Source organism: Pongo pygmaeus, chromosome 9, assembly GCF_028885625.2.
Source record: "Pongo pygmaeus isolate AG05252 chromosome 9, NHGRI_mPonPyg2-v2.0_pri, whole genome shotgun sequence".
Taxonomy (NCBI): domain Eukaryota; kingdom Metazoa; phylum Chordata; class Mammalia; order Primates; family Hominidae; genus Pongo; species Pongo pygmaeus.
This window is the reverse complement of record NC_072382.2, coordinates 115471427-115492618: the sequence shown is the minus strand read 5'-3', so window position 1 is coordinate 115492618 and position 21192 is coordinate 115471427. Positions and strand designations below refer to the sequence as shown.

The following is a 21192-nucleotide window of genomic DNA, read 5'->3' as shown; positions in this document are numbered from 1 at the left end:
GAAGGAGAATTGCTTGAACCCGGGAGGCGGAGGTTGCAGTGAGCTGAGATCGCGTCATTGCTCTCCAGCCTGGGCAACAAGAGCAAAACTTCATCTCAAAAAAAAAAAAAGAAAAAAAATGTTTTGTATACAACAAGCAAGCAGCTTTTTTTGTTTTGCTCTGTTGTAGCAAACTGCAGCTGCCACTGATTGTGAAATTTGTGACATACTTTCTTCTAGTCTTTTTTACCTTTGCTCTTTCAGTGGTACTACCAGCTTCTCCATCTTTACTTGACTGTATCAATAGTATGCTTTGTTGTAAACTTAAAAATTTGTACATATTTTCTTAATCTAGAAAAAGAATAATATCATAACTAAAATAAGTATTTCAGTTTAACTACCTATTACAATTTATGTAGGTATCACCATAACTTGCGCTCTATGCATAAAATATTCAAATAAACACATTATAATGTTATATTAGTGCATGGAGGAAAAGAACTGTGATAGAATCAGTCTGGAGAAAAAAATCATGTTGGAATCAGTCTGTTGACACTGACTGGTTCGGCAATGTATTATATGAAATACTAGAAATGACATTTGTGCCTGTTGAGTGCTTGACAATACAACAGTATCATTTTATGTGATGCAGTGGTTGCAGTTAAATGTAGTTCTATCAAAACAATGGAACTGTGTTTAATGGAAAAGTATTTTATACTGCTGCTTTAAAAATTTTTTTCCATTCAAAAATTACAGAGAGGTCTCATGCCTCCACTCAATTTTCTACAGTGTTAACATCTTAAATATTATATAGTAATATATAGTGCAGTATAGTGCAATATCAAAACCAGGAAATTGACATTGGTACAATTCATAGAGTTTATTTAGATTTCACCAGTTTTACATGCTCGTGTGTGTGTTTCTGTAGTTCTGTGCAATTTTTTCATATGTGTAAATTCATGTAACCACCACTACAATCAAGATACAGAACTGTTCCAAAACCACAAAGCTCCTTTTTGCTGCCCCTTTATAAGCACACACCCCCTGCTTCTATTTTTAAACTTAAATTTCAGTTAATTAAAACTTTAAAAAGTTGAATTTCTCAGTCACACTAGCCACATTTTAAGTTTTTAGTAGCAAAATGTGGTTGGTGGCTATCATATTGGACAATGCAGACTAGACTTTAGATGTTGTGAGGTATCTTAAAGGCTTTGAGATAATATGTTCACTTTCTTCTAAGGTAGGGGTGTGTGTGTGTGTGTGTGTGTGTGTGTGTGTGTGTGTGTGTGTGTGTGTGTGTGTGTAAAGAGACTTGATCTTGCTATGTTGCCCAGGCTGGATTTGAACTCCTAGGCCCAAGTGATCCTCCCACCTCAGCCTCCTGAATGGCTTTGTCACTGTGCCCTGCTCTTCTAAGGCCTTAATCCCCTAAGTCTTCCTTTGTGAATCAGAACTAGGCTCATAACAGCTAGTCTCTTTTATGAGTCCTCTTCCTTCTACATTGGCACCTGGTTCTTAACTATTATTTAATTGATTAATAGGATATTCTAAACAACATCCTCAATATGTGTTGGAAAAATGCACCATAACATACACTGTAGAGGAGGTATTGAAATATTCTATTTTATAAACTAGTTGTGTTTTACTGTAAAGTACAAACAGATTCTATGCAGAGATGAAAAAGTATGTTTATTCATTATTAAATAAGTGAGATTTTATTCTAAACTAGTTTCAAGTTAGAATGCAGAACTTCTGAGTGCTTGTCATACAATCAAATCAGCAGCTTAGCACTAGATGATTATAATGTAGATGGCTTAATACCTCATTGTTACAGAGTACAGGCAGTAATATAGTACAGACAATTCATCTGAGCAGTGAAAATAAAATAATAATAATTGTGTGTCATGATTTGTCCCACGCAGTCAGTTGAGAAGGCTGTAGAATTATCTGTGCTGTTTTCTTCCCCATCATCTTAAAATTAAAGAATTCTAGAAAACCTAAGAATATTCCAGGACTGCGAATGGTTTCTTGTTTAAAACTTCTTTTTTTAAAAAATTCAGATTTGCCACTTGACACTGACCTGGAAAATGAAAAAACATCTACTGTCCCATTGGCTGAGATGCTTGGAGACATGATCTGGGAGGACTTGTCTGAGTACCTCATCAAAAACTGTTTGGTTTATTCGATTCCAACAAATAGCAGCAAATTACAGCAATATGAAGAGGTAAAGAGCCGAGATAGCACAGAAGGTTTTAAGACACTGTTGATTGTTATTGCTGTCTTTTGTTTTTCCTTGGAGATAGTTTGTTCTTTAGTTATATACCTTTAAGTAAATTATTAATAAGGAATAGAGACAAATTCCATATAACTTCATTTTTCTCCTGGCTTCCTACCTCTTTAACTGCAGAAGTTTGTTTTCTTATTAAATATATTTTCTTTATGTTCACTTATACTTATATCAGCTAAAATAGCTATTGTGTGACATTTTACTTTTTGCTTCTTTTTAGTGTTTCCTTGAATGCTAAAATAAGTATATTTATTTTAAAGATCTTTGTATTTTTACTAAGTAGAGTCAGACATTTCTATTGAAGATATTCTTTCTAATGAATTTAAGGCTGGAAATATGTATATTTTTATACCTAGTAATTGATGGTCCATTCTAAAACTTAAATGACCAGCTTGGTCCTTATTTTTTTATACATTGGATTTGAAATTCTAATATTGTAATGGAATATATGTATATGATTCTTCTCTTTTTTTTCTTGTGTATCTCAGATCATACAATCCACCGAAGAATTTGAAAATGCCCTAAAGGAAATGAGATTTTTAAAAGGAGATACTACAGATTTGCTGAAATACGCTCGTAACATCAATTCTCATTTTGCAAACAAGAAGTGCCAGGATGTGATTGTGGCAGCCAGAAATCTAATGACCTCTGAAATTCATAACACTGTGAAGGTACCAGGGTTATATTGCATTGTATATGAGAAAGCAACTCATTTTGAGATGCATATAGTAAAGTGGAAGAGAGGATGACGGTTGTTGAGCTGAGTCAAGTTATTAATCTTTTTTACATTGGTTTTGTCCCCTTTAAAGTGGTCCTAATCTCCATCTCTTCTATTGGGTATTGTGAGGTGCAGATAAGATAATGCACATGAAAGCCTTGTATAAATTGAAAAAGTCTACATACATGTAATGGATTATTATTGTTGAAGTGAGACAGTAGATTATTCTCATCTTTATTTCTGAAGGTTTTAGGACACAACTTTGTGAAGGTACACTTGGGCTACATTATGTCCAGAAATTATATCCTATTATGAAAGTGTTGACTTCATCTAATAGAGAGACTAGTTTTAAAGTTAAAATAATAAAAAGGTAAATAGAAAGGATATAAATAATTACCTGTAAAGGCAGTGGACCTTTGACCTTTTTTTTTTCATATCTTACATGTATGAAATAATGTATATACCTTGAATTGGGCTGTGGTTTCTTTTAACATAAATATCAATTGATTATGTCACTCTTCTGCAGAAAGTCCAGTGTCCTCCCATCTGATTTAGAGAAGACCCAGTAGCCTTACAGTGGACTACAAGGCCTTATCTGATCTGCCTCCTATTGCCTCTCTGACTCTATTTTCTATTGCATTCATCCTTCACTGTGCTGCAGGCACCCTGGACTTATTTCTGTTCCTTGAATGTGCTAGGCCTAGTTTGTTTCAGAATCTCTGAACCACTTGTTACCTCTGCATGGAATATTCTTACCGCAGATCACATGATTTGCTTTTTAAAAAGTACTTTCTGACCACTTAAAAAAAATTATAACCTCCCCTGTTTCCTGTACCCCTTCCTTGGTGTATTTTTCTTTTTATTGTTTATCATCAACCAACATTTTATGTGAATTGTTTATTGTTTCTCCCTCGAGAAAGTAAGCTCCATGAGGGTAGACTTTTGTTTTTGTTTTGTTTTGTTTTGTTTTTTTGACTCTTTTGTTTACTGTTATATCTCCAGCTCTAAGAAAATACCTGGTACATACATACTACTACTATGTACTCAGTGCTCATGTGCTTACTGATTACCTTTGATAAATGAATTCATATATATCTCACAACTCCTTGATGTAAACAGCATTACTGTTGAATTGCTCTGTGACTCTGGGCTTAATCTTCTCACCTTGTTGAACCTCATTTTCCTCTTCTGTACTGTGAGAGAATTGAACTAGATAATCTGAGTTTCCTACTCAAGTAATTTTGAGAGTTTGTAAAACTGCATTTTTCCTGAGTAATCAAATCCTAATGTAGCTTCCTCTAGGTCAGGACGTCTCAGCAGTGGCAGTGTTAACATTTGGGACCAGATAATTCTTTGCTGTGGGGGACTGTCCTATGGGATATTTAGCAGCATCCCGGACCTCTGTTCCCTAGATTCTAGTAGCACCTCTTCCAGTCGTGACAAGCAAAAATATCTCCAGACATTGCCAAATGCCCCCCTTTAAGACAGAATTGTGCCTGATTGAGAACCACTGCTTTAGATTCCAGCTGGTTCTTTCTCTTGGCATTTAGGGCCTGGAATTAGATTTTCTAAACTTCCCAACTTTGAAAAAAGCTCCTCTTCCCTTTTCTAAAAAACATTTTCAACTTAATTGCTTTTCATGGTCTGTTTCTCAATTCTCTTTATTCCCCTATGTGTACTCACTGTTTTCCCAAAAGATCTATAGTTGTGTTTTTTGTTGTTGTTTGGTTTTTACATTTTGTCTTAAGAGACATCTTATTAGGTCTAACGTTCTTCTGTCTTAGTTTCCTTTGCCCTCGTCATGAAGTTACCTTTTCGACTCTTATGTATCCAGGCCCACTATTTTTCAGACAAAGATTAGCATTTTAAATCATCTCTGTAAGTAAATTTTTTCATCATCATTCTAATCTTAGCCATAATTTTTGACTACCCAGTTCCTGATATTTGTATTCTCATTTAAACTTCATAACAGCTCTCTAAAGTAGATATTATTGTACCATTTTACAGATTAGAAAGCCAAGTCCACTGACTTAAATAGTTTTATTAGACTTTGAACCTTTTCTGCCAGAAAATCTCTGTCAAAGTCCAGTATATGCAAAGTTGTTATTCTTGCCTGTTGCCTCTACATGCTTAATCTTTTTTTTTTTAATCCCTGAAGCATCTTTGAGAAACAAGGTTCGAAAGCCATTATTAGTATATTATTTATTTTACAATGAGAAAATTGAGATCCAGAGAGGTTAAATGACTTTGTTAAAAGTTAGGGTAAAAAATATTACTGTTTTCACATTCACAGCCTACTGTTCTTTCATTTAGTCCCAACAAAGGAAATTTTCGATTGAAGCTTTCTTTTTTTTTTTTAATAAGGGGAGGATATGCTAGTTTGAATGAGTTATTTCTTAGACTAAGCCAACACATGTGCCTAGTACAAAATAATTTGTTCAAGAATCTAGACAATGGAACCCCAAATTATGCTGCTCTGTAATACTAATAGTCTAGTATGAGACATGATTTTTGAAGGTCTTTTTATTTAGCTGAAATCTTAGGCCAGTTGCACAGCCTCGCTGTTTCAGCCAAGATTAAGAATGCTTGGGGCCGGGTGCATTTGCTCATGCTTATAATCCATGCACTTTGGGAAGCCAAGGAGGGAGAATGACTTGAGTCCAGGTGTTCGAGACCAGCCTGGGCCATACAGCAAGACCTTTTGTCTACTAGAAATAAAAGTAAATTAGCTGGGTGTGGTGGGTGCCTGTAGTCCCAGCTACGTGGGAGGTTGAAGCTACAGTGAGCTATGATTGTGCCACTGCACTCCAGGCTGGGTGACAGAGCAAGACCCTGTCTCAAAAAGAGTGCTTAGAAGAATGTCACAGTAAAGGGGATTAAGGGAATTGTTTATCACTTATGACATGCTTTCATCTAGGATTCAGCAGTCATTAAAATATTGTCATATTTATTGAAATCTTTCAATTACTCTGTAGAGCCGTAGCTGTATCATGAAAGCAAGCAGTATCTTATTCTTCACTGTGTGCTTATATTTGTTTTTTTTGAGACGGATTCTTGCTCTGTCGCCCAGGCTGGAGTGCAGTGGCACGATCTCAGCTCACTACAAGCTCCGCTCACTGCAAGCTCCGCCTCCCGGGTTGGCCTCAGCCTCCCGAGTAGCTGGGACTACAGGTGCACGCTGCCACGCCCGGCCAATTTTTTGTATTTTTAGTAGAGACGGGGTTTCACTGTGTTAGCCAGGATGGTCTCGATCTCCTGACCTCGTGATCTGCCCGCCTCAGCCTCCCAAAGTGCTGGGATTACAGGCATGAGCCACCATGCCCGGCTATGTGCTTATATTTGAATTATTCTGAAAACATATTTTCTATATTTTTGTGTTTGAATCTTAGATTATTCCTGATTCTAAGATAAATGTGCCGGAGTTACCCACTCCTGATGAGGATAACAAACTGGAAGTACAGAAAGTGTCCAATACTCAGTACAATGAAGTGATGAATTTAGAGCCTGAAAATACATTGGACCAACATTCCTTTTCCTTGCCCACATGCCGTATCAGTGAATCTGTGAAGAAATTAATGGAACTTGCCTATCAGACTTTACTAGAAGCAACAACCAGTAGTGACCAATGGTATGAATTCTGGGTTGTGTGAAAATGGCAATGACTTGGTTAAATGCATATCTAACTAAATGTTTATCAGGAAAATTAGCTGGAATTCTTTGGGTTTTCATATCCTAGAAGTTAATGCTTTTTCTGGAAAAAAGAAAAAAAACAAAAACCCAGTGCATCACACAGATTTATATCTATCTCTGACTTTTATTTGCAATAGCATAGATGTTTGAGCAAGGTATAAGAAGTAGATGCCCTTGTATGGATGGACAAATGGATTTTTTTGACATTAAAAATTGTTAAACACTTTTTAACAAAAAGTTCTTCAATTGTTGTTGAATTTTTACTTTTCGTTTGAATTGACTGATATTATATGAGAAAACACATGCAAAGAACTTAGAATCCTACCTGGAAAATGATTAATACTCAAATGTTTATTATTGTGTTGGCAGTGGATAATAGTCATATTTTCTATTCCAGCTTGCTCAGGCTCTTTAGCTTAACATTCTTTTTACCTTTTGAAACCCAGTCCCTAATTCATTTATATTTTAAATGTTTATATTTGAAGCAATAACAATTTGTTAGGCAGCCAAAGGTAGAAGGAAAAGAATGGAACATGCCAAGGATCTGGCTTCACTCTTTCAAGATGACTTCTAATCTATATTGCATTCATATTACCTTACATTCTCTTCCATTATCTTATACGGAATCTGTTTTTGTTTAATAAGCTTCTTCCCTACTCCTAGACTAAATTGAGAAGAAAATGGCAGAGCGTGGACCAAGTTGATTGCAGAGCAGGTTTATAAAAGCTTCTTTAGTTTGAATCTGCATTTAGCAATTTCATTCTTCCTATCCTCATAGAGAAAACAGTTTCAGTTAGGATTTGGCCCAATCAAATTGCATCTTTAGATGGACTTCCCAAGTTTAATTTTTATCTCACATATGAGCAAACCTCTTTATTTTATTCTGCTCTAGGAAGAACATGTCTCCCAAGATACTTCCCTGGCTTTAATGAATCATTACATTCACATGTCCATTCAAAGTTAATTGTAAGAAGGAAGAAATGAATATAGGAGTGACGGTTGGCAAAATGAATACAAGACTGTTTCTTCACATGGCACTCTCCTGAAATATATCAGACCAGAAGTTAGAGATGAGGGCAATATTTCTTAAATTTTTTGAGAACACAAAACACCAAACAGTATTTTTATACTGACTAACTATGGACATTCTTTTTTTTTTTTTTTTTTTTTTTTTTTTTTTTTTTTGTGAAAAGTAGAACTTGTGAGTGATGAACTTCTTTCCACTAAAAGTAATAGTTTTTAACAGGACAAACAAAACCACAGCTACAATACAACAACCCCCTTTTTCATTATCAGACTCAAACAGCAGCTCCTGCAGCAAAAATGAAATAATTTAATCAGGTATTATAATAAACAAATAGTAACAGGGTTTTTGGGTGTGACTTATTTTCCTAAATATTTATGAAATCCCTGTAAGCTTTTAAGGTACATAGCTTAAGATATTCTTATGTAGAGGTAAGTTACACAAACCTTATGTTTGCCTTTTAAAAGTGCATTTTCATAATAATCTGTAGGTGTTTTAAGGCTAGATTTAAAGGGCAAAAAATCTTGAGGGCTAGATTCTATCCTAGGAATGTTGATTCACCTCCTTGCATTGAGGTAAGAAGGAGAAAAGGTGAAAGCTGAAAGTCAGACTGATTCTAAAAGAACCAAGCGAGTGCTTTTATTGATACCTTGCCCTTTGCAGAGTGCATCAGTGAGTAGGTGACATTTGCTTGAGGCTTAGCTCCATTTGTTACTGAAGGGATACTTTGGGTACTGGCAGAACAGAAATTGATAAATAGAAAAGAGGCTTTGGGTTGAATGCTGCTCTTCTTAACAATCATTAATGCATCCAGGTGTTTAGAATTGTAGTCTGGTTAGTAAATACTGGTTGAGACTATATTTCCATCTAGATTAATGGTGTTTTCCAGCAACCAAGGCAGGTGTTCTCTGCAACTGTAGTTTTAGCTTGTGACTCTCACGGAAGATGCACTTAGTTTAAATTTTTTTCTTATTTTTAGTGTATTCTTAGGCATTTCTCTTAAGTCTATGTTTTCTTTTTAGTGCTGTTCAACTTTTTTACTCAGTGAGGAATATCTTCCATTTGTTCCATGATGTTGTACCAACATATCACAAGTAAGTACCACTGTATCTCATTTCTATATAATAATTGTATGTCTAAGATGTGGAAGTTAAGTTAAAACAAATATTTTATATTCCCACTAAAGATATTTTGATTACTAACATTCACACTAAAAAGGAGTAAATCATTTTAAAATGCATATTTAAAGGATTTGGTCATTTATTACTAAATTAATTAGGATATTATAATCTTGCAGTGTAGTTCGTGATGCACATTTAAAACTCAAAAGAACTACCTTGTTTTGATGCTAAGCATTTTCAGAACTGCTTTACTTAACTTTAAGCCTCTAGTTCAGTTTTCTTTGTTATTTGAATTAAAATGTTTAGATGTTTTTATAAATATCTTTGATAACATGTTAACAAAGCTATTCCTTAGCCAAGAACTCTGAATTTCAGAGACAAAAATCCACCAGGCACAGTGGCTCACACTTGTAATCCCAGCACCTTGGAAGGCAGAGGTGGGAGGATTGTTTGAGGCCAGAAGTTTGAGACTAGCTTGAGCAACATAGTGAGACCCTTGTCTCTAATTAAAACAAACAAACAAAAAACCAAAAAAAAAAAAACAAAAGCCGTTTACTATTTAAGTATTTTTTAGTTCAGATTTTTGAATAATTGGGATGTTTTTAACTAGGCTCACCTGTTGTTTTTATTATAAAAGCTTATTGTGAACCTTATTAGTTTTATTTGTATTCTCTTTACTGTGGTTTAACAGTCTTATTTCATTTTTTACTTAGTCAAGCAAAAGAAAAGAGAAAACATATTTGTGTTAGCTGTCAGCCTTGTCCCTGGGGATTTAAAGACAGTTGGCTTAGACATTTCATGGCTCGGAAACATTCTTCACACTGTCGTGGAGTTAGATTTGCCTCTCTTTCTCCTTTGTATAACCTCGGAACTTTAGTGTGCATCACAGTCACCTGGAAGTCTTGTTAAAACATAGATTGCTCGATCCATGCCCAAGGTTTCTGATTCAGTAGGTCTGGAGTGGGGCTTGGATTTTTAGCAAATTTCCAGGTGATGCTGATGTTGCCTGTCATGGGACCACATTTTGAGAACCACTGTCCTTAGATAATGGTTCTCAGCTTTGGTAGTATTTTTATTTCGTTTCATTTCAATTTCATTCCATTCATTTAATTTCATATTTTGAGACAGAGTCTAACTCTGTTGCCTAGGCTGGAGTGCAGTGGTGCAATCACGGCTCATTGCAGCCTCGACCTACTGGGCTCAGGCGATCTTTCCATCTTAGCCTCCCAAGTAGCTGGGACCACAGGCACACACCACCACACCTGTCTAACATTATTATTTTTGTAATGATAGGGTCTGTATATGTTGCCCAGGCTGGTCTTGAACTCCTTGGCTCAAGTGATCCTCCTGCCTTGGTCTCTCAAAATGATGGTATTACAGTTGTGAGCCACTGCACCGGCCAGACTTTGGGCAGTATTTTAGAATAACTTATGGAGCTTTAAAAATATACATATTTACCCTCTTCCTAGAGCTTTTGATTTATGTCTGATGTAAGACCCAGGCGTGTTTTTTTTTTCTTTTTTTTTAAGCCCCACAGGTGATTCTGATGTGTAGCCGGAAATGAGGACTATCTTAGTTATCTTAGATTGTTGGCTTCTGACTTGTATATCCTAGTTTTATATTGAGGTAGCAAACTAGAAACTGTTAATTGAATGACTGTTAGTGGGTAGATAGCAGAAATATAAGACAAGATTTCTTCCCAAGCTGGGTAGATAAGACTAATATGTGTAGAAGAATTAAAGTAGTGATTTTCAATCCTGGGTGAAAATTAAAATCACCTGGGAAGATTTTAAAACGTATAAATGCTGTGATTTCACTCTTAGAGCTTGTGATTTAGTTTGTTTGGGGTAAAGTCTAAACATCTGTGTATTTTTAAAATTCCCAGATGACTCTAATCTAGTCAGTTGTTGAAAACTAGTGAATGAGAAAATAATTGAACACTTCATTATATAACTGAAGTAGGAATTTGGAGAAAGGTGAAGTAAACCTGTATTTCCATAGATGTATCCGTGTAAAATTTCAAGGACATTATTATGCATAGCTCTGCTAGGTTTTCAGTGCAAAAAGTTGACTCAGGCAAACATCTTGATTCCCTTAATCTTTCTTTATGGTTAATCACCAGGATAGTTTTATAGGATAAAATCCCATTCAGGCAGAACAGCCTCCCTCTGGGAGTGGGAGTGATGAGATTGTATCTTGTTATGTATAGCATTTAGAAACTAGACAGTTATTAAAGCCTAGAAATACGTTAGAGAAGTTGTGACTTTCATCAACCCCAGCTTCAGTAACAGGTGGTTGCTTTGTTTTTCTACCCCTCCTTCTGGCCTAGGGAGAACCTTCAAAAACTTCCCCAGTTGGCCGCTATTCATCACAACAACTGTATGTACATTGCTCACCACTTGCTGACCCTCGGGCATCAGTTCAGATTGCGTCTTGCCCCCATTCTTTGTGATGGCACTGCTACTTTTGTGGATCTTGTACCTGGCTTCAGGAGACTTGGTAACTGATACCTTCAATGTAGGAAAGCATATGGATTATGCAGCTTGTCAACATAGTATCTTTATAGTTTTTGAATGAGATAATTAGAAATTAGGTGGTGGTCCTGAGCTGTATCAGAAAGTGGGAGGGCATTTAATTTGCAAGTGTTTCCAGTTATATAATTTTATAAGGTGACTGTAGTCTTTGTGGGAGACTTTTTTACTTTTTTGTAACATGATTTCGTAGTATGTTAGAGTTCCAAACTGCAGTCCTAGTGTGCATTGAATTTGCCAGGTCAGGATTCACATAATAGGATTTGTATTGTGACAATTTTGTTTGTATTGTTGGTAAGAGCTCACTAATGTCATTGCTAGTTCTTTTGCAAAACCCCAAGACAGCTCCCCCATCTTACATCTCCCTTAGTTTTACTTGGGATTACTAAAAGTCAAAAGAAATGAAATGTGGAGTAAATCAATATGTTGATCATAGCAGAGAATCTATATGGTTTCACTTAGCTTTTCAATTCTTGACTTTTCCCTTAGGTGGTAGAGATATATCAGAATAATAAGTAGTTCTTTTTTCTATAGTAATTTTTCTTAGCTGACTCGGGCTCTAAGCAAACTACTGGAAAAGATTTATTATCTGGAGGGTGGGGTTTGAGGAACAGGCTAATGTATTCAAAGTGATTGTTTCTAGTAGCTTTAGGGCAGCTTTATGATATTATCTAGCAATTATTTTTATATAGGCAGAACAGATACATGGTTTATGCATCTCTTGTCTATCCTGGTTTTGCAGTGTGTAATTGAACAGCTTTAAAAATTTTTTATTCTGTTTTTCCATCATAGGGACAGAATGCTTTTTGGCCCAAATGCGGGCACAGAAAGGTGAACTTCTGGAAAGATTATCAAGTGCTAGGAACTTTTCAAATATGGACGATGAAGAGAATTATTCTGCAGCAAGTAAAGCAGTCCGGCAGGTAGGAGGCTCTTGCTAGCACTGAAATTTGTATTCTATCCTTAGATGCCTTTTTTTTTGTTTGCTTTTTTAAAGCAGGAAACAATATGTAACAAGTACTCAGCTGATTCCCTGCACCCCCACCTTTGGAAAATCTAGATACCTTTTACAATCATGTTTAAGAACTTTTTCTTCCCCTCTCCCACCAAGACAACAGGAAACTATCTTTTCATTGACTCAGTAATTGCAACTTGTTACCTAGAAAGTCTGTTGTGGCAAGTAGTTGATTCCTGAACTTAGATTTGGGAATTTGAAATATTGGCTTTTATCTTAATGCTCCCCTTTCTTAAGTGATTTATCTTTTTGCTGCAGTTTTCCTATCCTCAGGTTGATGAGTCTGCTTTTCATCTACCAGGGATATCACTATGGTTAAATGTTCAAGAAGCATATATCCTTAGTTACTTTACCTCATTTTGGCCTAATGCCACTTTCCCCATAAACTCACAAATGATAAATGTAAATCTGGAAAATATGAGTCACAATAATCTTTCTTCCATGTAAATAGCTGTATTCTTCTACAGGTACTGCACCAACTAAAGAGACTTGGAATTGTGTGGCAGGATGTCCTGCCAGTGAATATATATTGCAAGGCTATGGGGACTTTACTCAATACAGCAATTTCTGAGGTCATTGGCAAAATTACTGCCCTAGAGGTAAGGGCCATTAGATGCTACACCAGCCTTGAGATGCAATTCATGTCCCAGACTGTGACTTTGCTAAGAAAGTGATGTTGAAGAAATTGTTCATGTTTTATGTCTAACTCATGCTGTTATTTTTTTTTCTCAGTTTTGTTTTATATCTATTTTGCTAGAAACTGGTTAAGCTCTTTTATACGAAAGTAGGATTGAACTGTTTCTCAGCCTACCATCTAGATTATGAATGAGGAAGTTAGAAACTGGGTAGTGGTCCTGAGATGCGTTGTATAGTGTAACGTCATTTAATTTGCATGTAAACTCAATAATTTGATTTAGTAAAGTGAATGCAGTCTTGTGCAGGTTCCATTTTTCCAACACACTGTTGCAGTTTAAATTTTACATGTGATTCTTCAGAATTGTCTGGACTTGGCCAGCTGATGCCTCTAAATCATAGATTGACTAAATCCCTATTTGTAATCACGTCCCCTGCTTTGCAACAAGCTGTGCAACATTCTATTGGAGAAACAGGCTCTTTCATGCAGGCAAACTAAATTACTGACAATCTGTTGAAACGTATTTTGTGTCATTCTTATATAGAAGTATTGTCAGAGAACTGATGTAGTGTCTAGTAAGTTGTTCCAAACTGGTTGTTTGAAAACATGTCGTAGCTGACCCACCTGGACAGCATGCATCAAAGATCTGCTGCCCTTTCCCCACTTCTGAGCTGGCCCAATTCTATTCTATTGTGTTTCCTCTGTGCAAAACCAGGACATATCTACTGAAGATGGTGATAGGTTATATTCCTTATGCAAAACAGTGATGGATGAAGGACCCCAAGTATTTGCGCCTTTATCTGAAGAAAGCAAGAACAAGAAATATCAACAAGAGGTTCCAGTCTATGTGCCAAAATGGATGCCATTCAAGGAATTGATGATGATGCTACAAGCCAGCTTGCAAGAAATTGGGGATCGGTATGTGTAACCCTTATATAGAGGCATATAACTCTCCATAGATACAAGAGAGTAATAGTGCCCGTGATAGCAGGGCTTTTCCCTGTTTCCTGATGTTACTCGTGTAAGACTTTCATATTGAGTAGCAGTAGCTGGGGCCTTTTCATGATCTATCATAATGCAGATCTCATTACCACTTTCCCATATTTGATAGCATAAAGACTTCTCATCCATATTATTTTGGTCTTGAGTATGTGGTTTGGCATGCTGTACAAGTGATCTGGCAACTGTAAGAATTATAGCCTTCTGACATCTGGATGGAAATTGTTGCTCACTTTAAGGAACAGTGGATGCTTTTTTTTTTTCTGAGACATGGTCTTACTCTGTCACCCAGGTTGGAGTGCAGTGGCTCAATCATTCCTCACTGCAGCCTCAAATTCGTGGGCTCAAGGGATCCTCCCACCTCAGCCTCCTGAGTAGCTGGGATTACAGGTGCCTACCACCACACCTGGCTAATTTATTTTATTTTATTATTTTATTTATTATTTATTTGTTTTGTTTTGTTTTAGAGACGAGGTTTCTCTATGTTGTCCAGGCTGGTCTCAAACTCCTGGCCTCCCAAAGTGCTAGGATTACAGGCATGAGCCACTGCAGCCAGCCTGGATGCATTTTCAGAATTACTTTGATATATTAACAGAGAAGTGACTTTTATCTGTCTGAAATATTGAGCATCAAACTACTGTTTGATTGACCCGCAGTCTTTCTGCAGGCAGTGCAGTAGTTTTAGAGGTTAAGCACCATATACCTAGAAGAGATTCATCTTTTCTCAAACGTAGTGGATGCTGTTTTCTCTCAACACCATCAGTTAATGTTGCTGTGCCCAGTGAGTGTATGCTATATCATATCGTAGTGTGCAGAGGCCATTGCACAAAACAGAATAGATGTGGGTCAGTTACATACACATCCATGGATGATTTTATATTGTCTTGGTAGACTATTGGTCAGTATGTATACCTTGCATAGAGGACTCTCTGTAGAGGCCTTAAGGTCATCTCCATCCCTATAGCTACTTGTCTATCTGCTTTAGCTTGGTTTACTACAGATGTCTGGTTATATTAGACCAGTCATCCTAGATGTGTCTGAGTTTGCTGCAAATATTAGTCATTTGTACAATGTAAACGAGATCTCTGCTTGAAAAAAATCACATCAGAATACCTCCAATCACATTTACTACAAAGTTTAGATTTATTCATATATTATTTACAAGTCCTTAGTGGGTAACAAAGACACCTTTAAGTAATAGGCTCCAGAGGGCAGCAGATAAGAATTTTTCTTTCTGTTGTTAAAGGGCCTTCTTGCAGTCTAAGAGTGATCATTAATTCCTTGTTATAAGAAAAATTTTAACACTAGTATAACTCAACTTCTTTTTACTGCCTAGAAAATTTTTTTCCCCCAGAGATTTGTGTAAATATAAGGCTAAAGTTGTAAAATATACATATGAAGGAATACAGTAGATATACTCTGTATTTATAATGTAAAGAAAAAGAATAAATTTCATGTACCTGTTACCCAACTTAAGAAAAATAATACCAGTATTTTGAAGGCCCATGAATCCCCTTCTCCAAATGCTCTCCAGATGAGGGGTAACCACTATCTTGACTTTTATGTTATTTATTTCTTTGCCTTTCTTTATAGTTCTACCACATTTACATGTATCCTAAATAACATAAAGTTTAGACTTGCCTTTTTTTGAACTTGGTATAAGTAGAATCATCTGTAACTTGCTTCTTTTGTTCAATATTATTATTATGTTTTTGAAATCTATTCCTTTTTTTTTTTTTTTTTTTGAGACAGAGTCTCACTCTGTCACCCAGGCTGGAATGCAGGGGTGTGATATTGGCTCACTGCAACCTCTGCCTCCCACGCTCCAGCAAGTCTTCTGCCTTAGCCTCCCGAGTAGCTGGGATTAAAGGTGCCCGTCACCACACCCGCCTAATTTTTGTATTTTCAGTAGAGATGGGGTTTTGCCATGTTGGCTAGGCTGGTCTTGAACTCCTGACCTCATGTGATCTGCCTGCCTTGGCCTCCCAAAGGGTTGGGATTACAGGTGTGAACCACAACGCCTGGCCTGAAATCCATTCTTGATGGTATGTGTAGCTGCAGTTCATTTTCACCACCGTATCATTCCATTGTACAAATATTCATAGTTTATTTGTCCTGTTTAGTCTGATTTTTATCAGTATTTGGAATTGTCAGACTGGAAAATTTCAGCTGATCTAATTGGCATGCAATGATAGGTTATTGTCATTTTAATTTGCATTTCCCTAAATTCTAATGATGTTGAGCATCTTTTCATTGGTCATTCATGTTTCTTCTATTATGTAATGCCTGTTCATATTTTTTTGCCCTTTATTCTAATAGGTTGTTTGTGGTTTCACTATTGATTCATGGGGCTTCTTTATATATTTTTATACTAGTCCTTCATCAGTTAAAATTGGTTGCCTGTGGCTTACTTTGTAATACAGTTATAGAGCCTAACGCGTGAGAGTATGGTCATCATTATTAGTTCAAAGAGGCCTTGGTATAGAATAAGAGAGAATAGTCTCATATTCCTCACTTGGTCTCTTCATCTGGCTGTGCTGATAACCAGTTGTAGTGGGTGAGCAAAGAGATCAAACACATTGAGGGGTAGTTCTATAAAGAAGAGGAAAGATGCCCAGGATTTGTTTTATTTCCATTTCAAGCAAATAAGCATTTGGATCAAATAGGCAATTTTTAAGTCTTGCTTATACTTTGGAGACCTAATAGGAAATGGAACTCTATCTTTCGTTTTGCAGGTGGGCAGATGGAAAAGGACCCCTGGCAGCTGCGTTCTCTTCCAGTGAAGTAAAAGCTTTAATTCGTGCCTTGTTTCAGAACACAGAAAGAAGAGCAGCTGCCCTTGCTAAAATTAAATAGCTCCATCTTCTTAAGAAAGCTATGTCTTGAATATGTGGATTCTTCCCTTGGCATAATTACTCCCTTAAAGACTTCTTTGAATCGCCCATTGGTTTTGGTGAACCAGTATATCTTGGAAGTTTGACTTTACAGAAGAACGTTTTACCTCCTGGCCTGTACGAGGCTTTGTTTAAGAACTGTTTATTAGATGAATTGTCAAGTAAAGCACCTCAATTCATTGACTTTCTAGCCATCTTCCTTTGATTAGCTAACAAACTGTCAGGCAGCATTATTTCATGCTGCTTCCAGAGCCCTCTGGGAACTATATACATTGTAAATGCAGGCGCTAGCTTTGGAGCGAGGAATCGGGAGATTCCAGGGGTCAGGGTAGAGAATTTCTGAGCAAATGGGAGATATTTTAGGGGTGTGGGGGAGGGGAAGGGAGGAATGGGGCACCATATTTGGCCTTGCAGGAATTAAGGAGACTTCTCGTAATATTTCTTTCCAATAAATATTGCTTTTTACAATTAAGGGTGAGTGTCTTTAATAACATGGGAGCTTTGACAAAAGAGACCAACGAGATTTCTTACGTTCTATGCCATCCTTTTTATTGAGGTATATGACCGTCACACAGGACTCACTGACTGGTCATCTTCATTCATCATAATACTACCTGATAATTTCTCAGAATTCTTGGGACTCCTAGGACTTTGTTTAAGCACACATTTTTGGCACTTTTTGCTATTTCAACTAAATTTTATTTTCTTGGACTTTTCCTCCTTCTCAACACTGTTTCTTTATCCTGTCAAATGGCAAAGGTCTTAAGTTGCCAATGTTCCTTTGGAATGTATGTGCCATGACATGCTGACCCTGGTCTTTATAGCCTAATCCTTTATTTGGTGGACATAGGTAATCCTTCAACTCAGCTTTTTATGTTTTTAACTCCTTGCAGCCATTGGAGGAATATATTATGTTAAGGTTATTCTGGACCTGTCTGGGACTCTGGATTGTATCTCTTCATACTGAAATACAATTTCTGTCCTGAAAAGAGGATAAGGGGTATGACCTTTAGGTTCTCTTGAGGTAGGTGCGGTCTGAAGAAAGTTGCTAATACTAACCTGGCCAACATAGTGAAACCCCATCTCTAGTGAAAATACAAAAATTAGCCGGGCATGGTGGTGGGCTCCTGTAGTCCCAGCCACTCGGGAGGCTCAGGCAGAGGAATTGCTTGAACCCGGGAGGTGGAGGTTGCAGTGAGCGGAGATTGCACCACTGCACTCCAGCCTGGGCAACAAAGTAAGACCCTGTCTCCAAAAAAAAAAAAATTGCTAATCCAGTGGGTGTGCTTCCTTAGTCCTCAGCCTTGCAGGCAGACGGTCCTCCAATTCCTTGCAGACATGGAACAAACTGTTCTTCCTCCTGCCCTTAACCTTTTTCTTAGTTCTGGCTCGGCCCCTTTAATCATGTCATTCTGGCTGCCTAGTCTTTCTTTTTCCTATTTAAGGGTCATACAAGAACTATTAAGAAAGAAGACTGGTTTTCTTTTTGTGAAAGAATTCAGCTGTCGTTAACAAGAAGATATTTATCTATATTCTGCATGTCCTATTATGAGAACGCAGAAAAGAATTGTCTGAATCAGCTTTGTTTTTTTGAGGAACAAAGAAGTTGGCTTTCTAAGAGAGGAGGAAGGGCCCATTTTCACAGGTGAAGAAAATACCCATTTTTGAAAATTCATGTAATTTCAGGTAGCATTACTTTTCTCAGCAATTGAGAGAATGGGGAACTAAGGGTAGAACTGAAATAAATGCATCACAGGGCTATTACACAGAACAGCAGATTTCTTTTCTTCATAGAAGCTATTCCTGACAGGTACAGCAATTTGGAGGTAGGATCTCTTGTAACTGAAAAGCATGCTTTTCACTCCTTCCTCACAGTAACACAGAAAACTGCATTGCAGCTCTTCTTAGCCTATGCAGATGCAGTCCCTCGGGACTGTTTCACCTAATGAATAGTTTATACTAGGTTGGTGCAAAAGTAATTGCAATTTTTGCCATTAAAAGTAATGTATTATGGCACATGGAGTAGGCAGACCCTATCCTCTTCCCAGGTCAAGGCAATTGATAGCTGATTAAGTGCATGTTCATTCTGGTTAGAGATGAGTCATCTAATTGAGCATGTGGAAGTTGGCATGGCAACTGTTACATGACCCTTGAGGGTACCTGTTCTGATGGGGAACCTGAGAGTTCCTTGGGATCTTGAGGGTACCTGTCCCACCTGGGAATCAAACTTACTTTTTTTAGGAAAAGTGTGTAGATTATGGGAGAAGGGGAACTGTAAGAGGCTTGACTCAGTGGATCTATGGGCCAAGTAGAAGAAACTTCCTTCCTAAAGAGCAACAAGAACTATATAAATGACTTTGAGAGATGAAATTCAAGAAAGGTTTCCCAAAGGAAAGCTTTTATTAAAAAGGCAAGTGTGCAAACAGTGTAAATCCATGCAATTATTTGATAATGGTTCCTGTTTCTATGTGGATCCTGACTTGGTGACCTGTTTTATGGTCAGTTTTGCAAACGCATTTCTCTCTGAAATGGAGATCCTCCAGATGGCACTCTTACCTCAGCCTGGGAGCCTCACAAGGCATCTAGACCTGATGTGTGGAAATGCAAGCCAGAGAAACCTGACCATTTTACCCTGAGCTTATAGTCTGACCTTGGTCAGCTCCGGAAAGGTCATCCATACTCTGAACAACATCTGTACTATATGCTGCAGCACATTGCTCAGCAATCACTTGTGAATAGATCAAACAGTATTTTCTTTCATTAATAACACTGTTAAAGGAGTTTTGGATAATCCCTTTCTCATGCTTACAAATGCTTATGCTATCACTTAAGACAATGATTCCCAGCTTTTTGGGGGTGGGTTTTATTTTATTATGTATCTGATTTCCCAAGATTTTGTCCGTCCTCTGAAAGTAGAATGGTACACACAAATATGTGAGGATGTGTACGTGCACACACACACACAATATTTTTGTGATCATAAGAAAACCGGCTCAAGGAAGTAATTTGTTCAACTCCATAGCTGGTTTGTGGAGATGTGTAGGAGTAACTTCTTAGCCGTGGGACATAGCTGTCAATGCAGGGAGGGATAAGCCTATTGGAAATTGTCTCATGTACAAAAAGTCTTGGCACCAGGTAGTTCTAAATTGGGTTTTGATGCCCACATTCTCCCTAATCACAAAACCAATTTTAAACATTTGTTATGTGATAAGTTTCTCTTAAAAACAGGCATTTTGCCAAAGCCTAAAATTTCCAAAAAACTACAAAGCTCTGGTTTTGAGAAGTTTTCCAATTATTTTATAGTTTAGACAGATTCCTCACTTTATCATGAAGAGCTTGGTTAAGAATTTTGTGATATCACAAGCTATAGCTGGAAATAGCCTTAGATGTCTCAAAATCAAGTTACGAAATCTCTGCCTAGAAGCTGGGGAGGAGGGCAATAATTCTGATGAGCTATGTATAAGTTTTTCACTCCTCTTCAGAAATTGGGTGCCCTAGTTTTTTTGTTTAGCTCAGGAGAGTAGGGTGGGAGTAGTTGGGTCTTAGCTACTCTAGCTATTGAAGAAGACAAGGCCAAAGACACCTACACCATCCCTTGCCACAGGCTTCTAAGTAGTTCTTAAACTTTCTACATTCATTCTACTTACATTTATTGAGTGCCAGGCATTCTAGTCACTGAACTACAACCAAAAAAAACAAAACCTCAAAACAAAAATTTCCTGTCCCTCTGGTAATTTAAATTCCAGTGATGAAAGAAAATAAACATGAAATATATATATATATATACATTTGAAGATGATAAGTGCTAGGAAAAAGTAAACATAGGGTGATGAGGATTAGGAGTTCCAGAGAAGGTGGAGCAGAGGGGCGAGCTGCAGTTCTCCATAGGCGGGGCAGAGTGCATCTCCTTAAGAAGGTGAGTAAGCTGTGTGGATGTCTGGGTGGAGACAATGCTAGGGAGAGAGACCAATTCTTGCAAAGCCTGGGGTGAGAGGAGCATGTCTGGTGAGCTCAGGGAATAGCAGAGAGTGAGGGAGCAGGTAGGCAGCAAGGATGCTAGAGCAGTAACAGGAAGAGAGGAGCAAGATTTTGTCAGACCTTACAGACCAGTGTAAGAATTTATGTTTTTTTTTTTTAAACTCTGAGTTAAATGGTAAACCCTTAGTAGCTTAGGAAAAAAAAAAACACAATAAAAAATGGAAGCATAAAATTAGAGTAGTATGGTGTACCTATTACTCAGCTTCAACAATTATTATCACGCGGCCAGTCATGCTTCATCGTGCCTATTCTGCCTCCCTTC

General features: G+C 37.2%; 1 protein-coding gene across 3 annotated transcripts in view; it reads left to right on the top strand.

The window, feature by feature from the left end:
• The window catches only part of ZW10 (zw10 kinetochore protein), a 40749-nt gene extending 23389 nt beyond the window's left edge, over positions 1-17360 (top strand). For all 3 annotated transcript variants that reach the window (XM_054439224.2, XM_054439226.2, XM_063671442.1), the window contains 9 exons: positions 2040-2203; positions 2755-2937; positions 6374-6612; positions 8721-8792; positions 11149-11318; positions 12143-12273; positions 12833-12964; positions 13715-13917; positions 16734-17360. In XM_054439224.2, coding sequence (XP_054295199.2) covers positions 2040-2203; positions 2755-2937; positions 6374-6612; positions 8721-8792; positions 11149-11318; positions 12143-12273; positions 12833-12964; positions 13715-13917; positions 16734-16854 — 1415 coding nt within the window. In that variant the 3' untranslated portion in view covers positions 16855-17360. The remainder of the gene's footprint in view (positions 1-2039; positions 2204-2754; positions 2938-6373; positions 6613-8720; positions 8793-11148; positions 11319-12142; positions 12274-12832; positions 12965-13714; positions 13918-16733) is intronic.
• The last annotated feature ends 3832 nt before the right edge of the window (positions 17361-21192 follow it).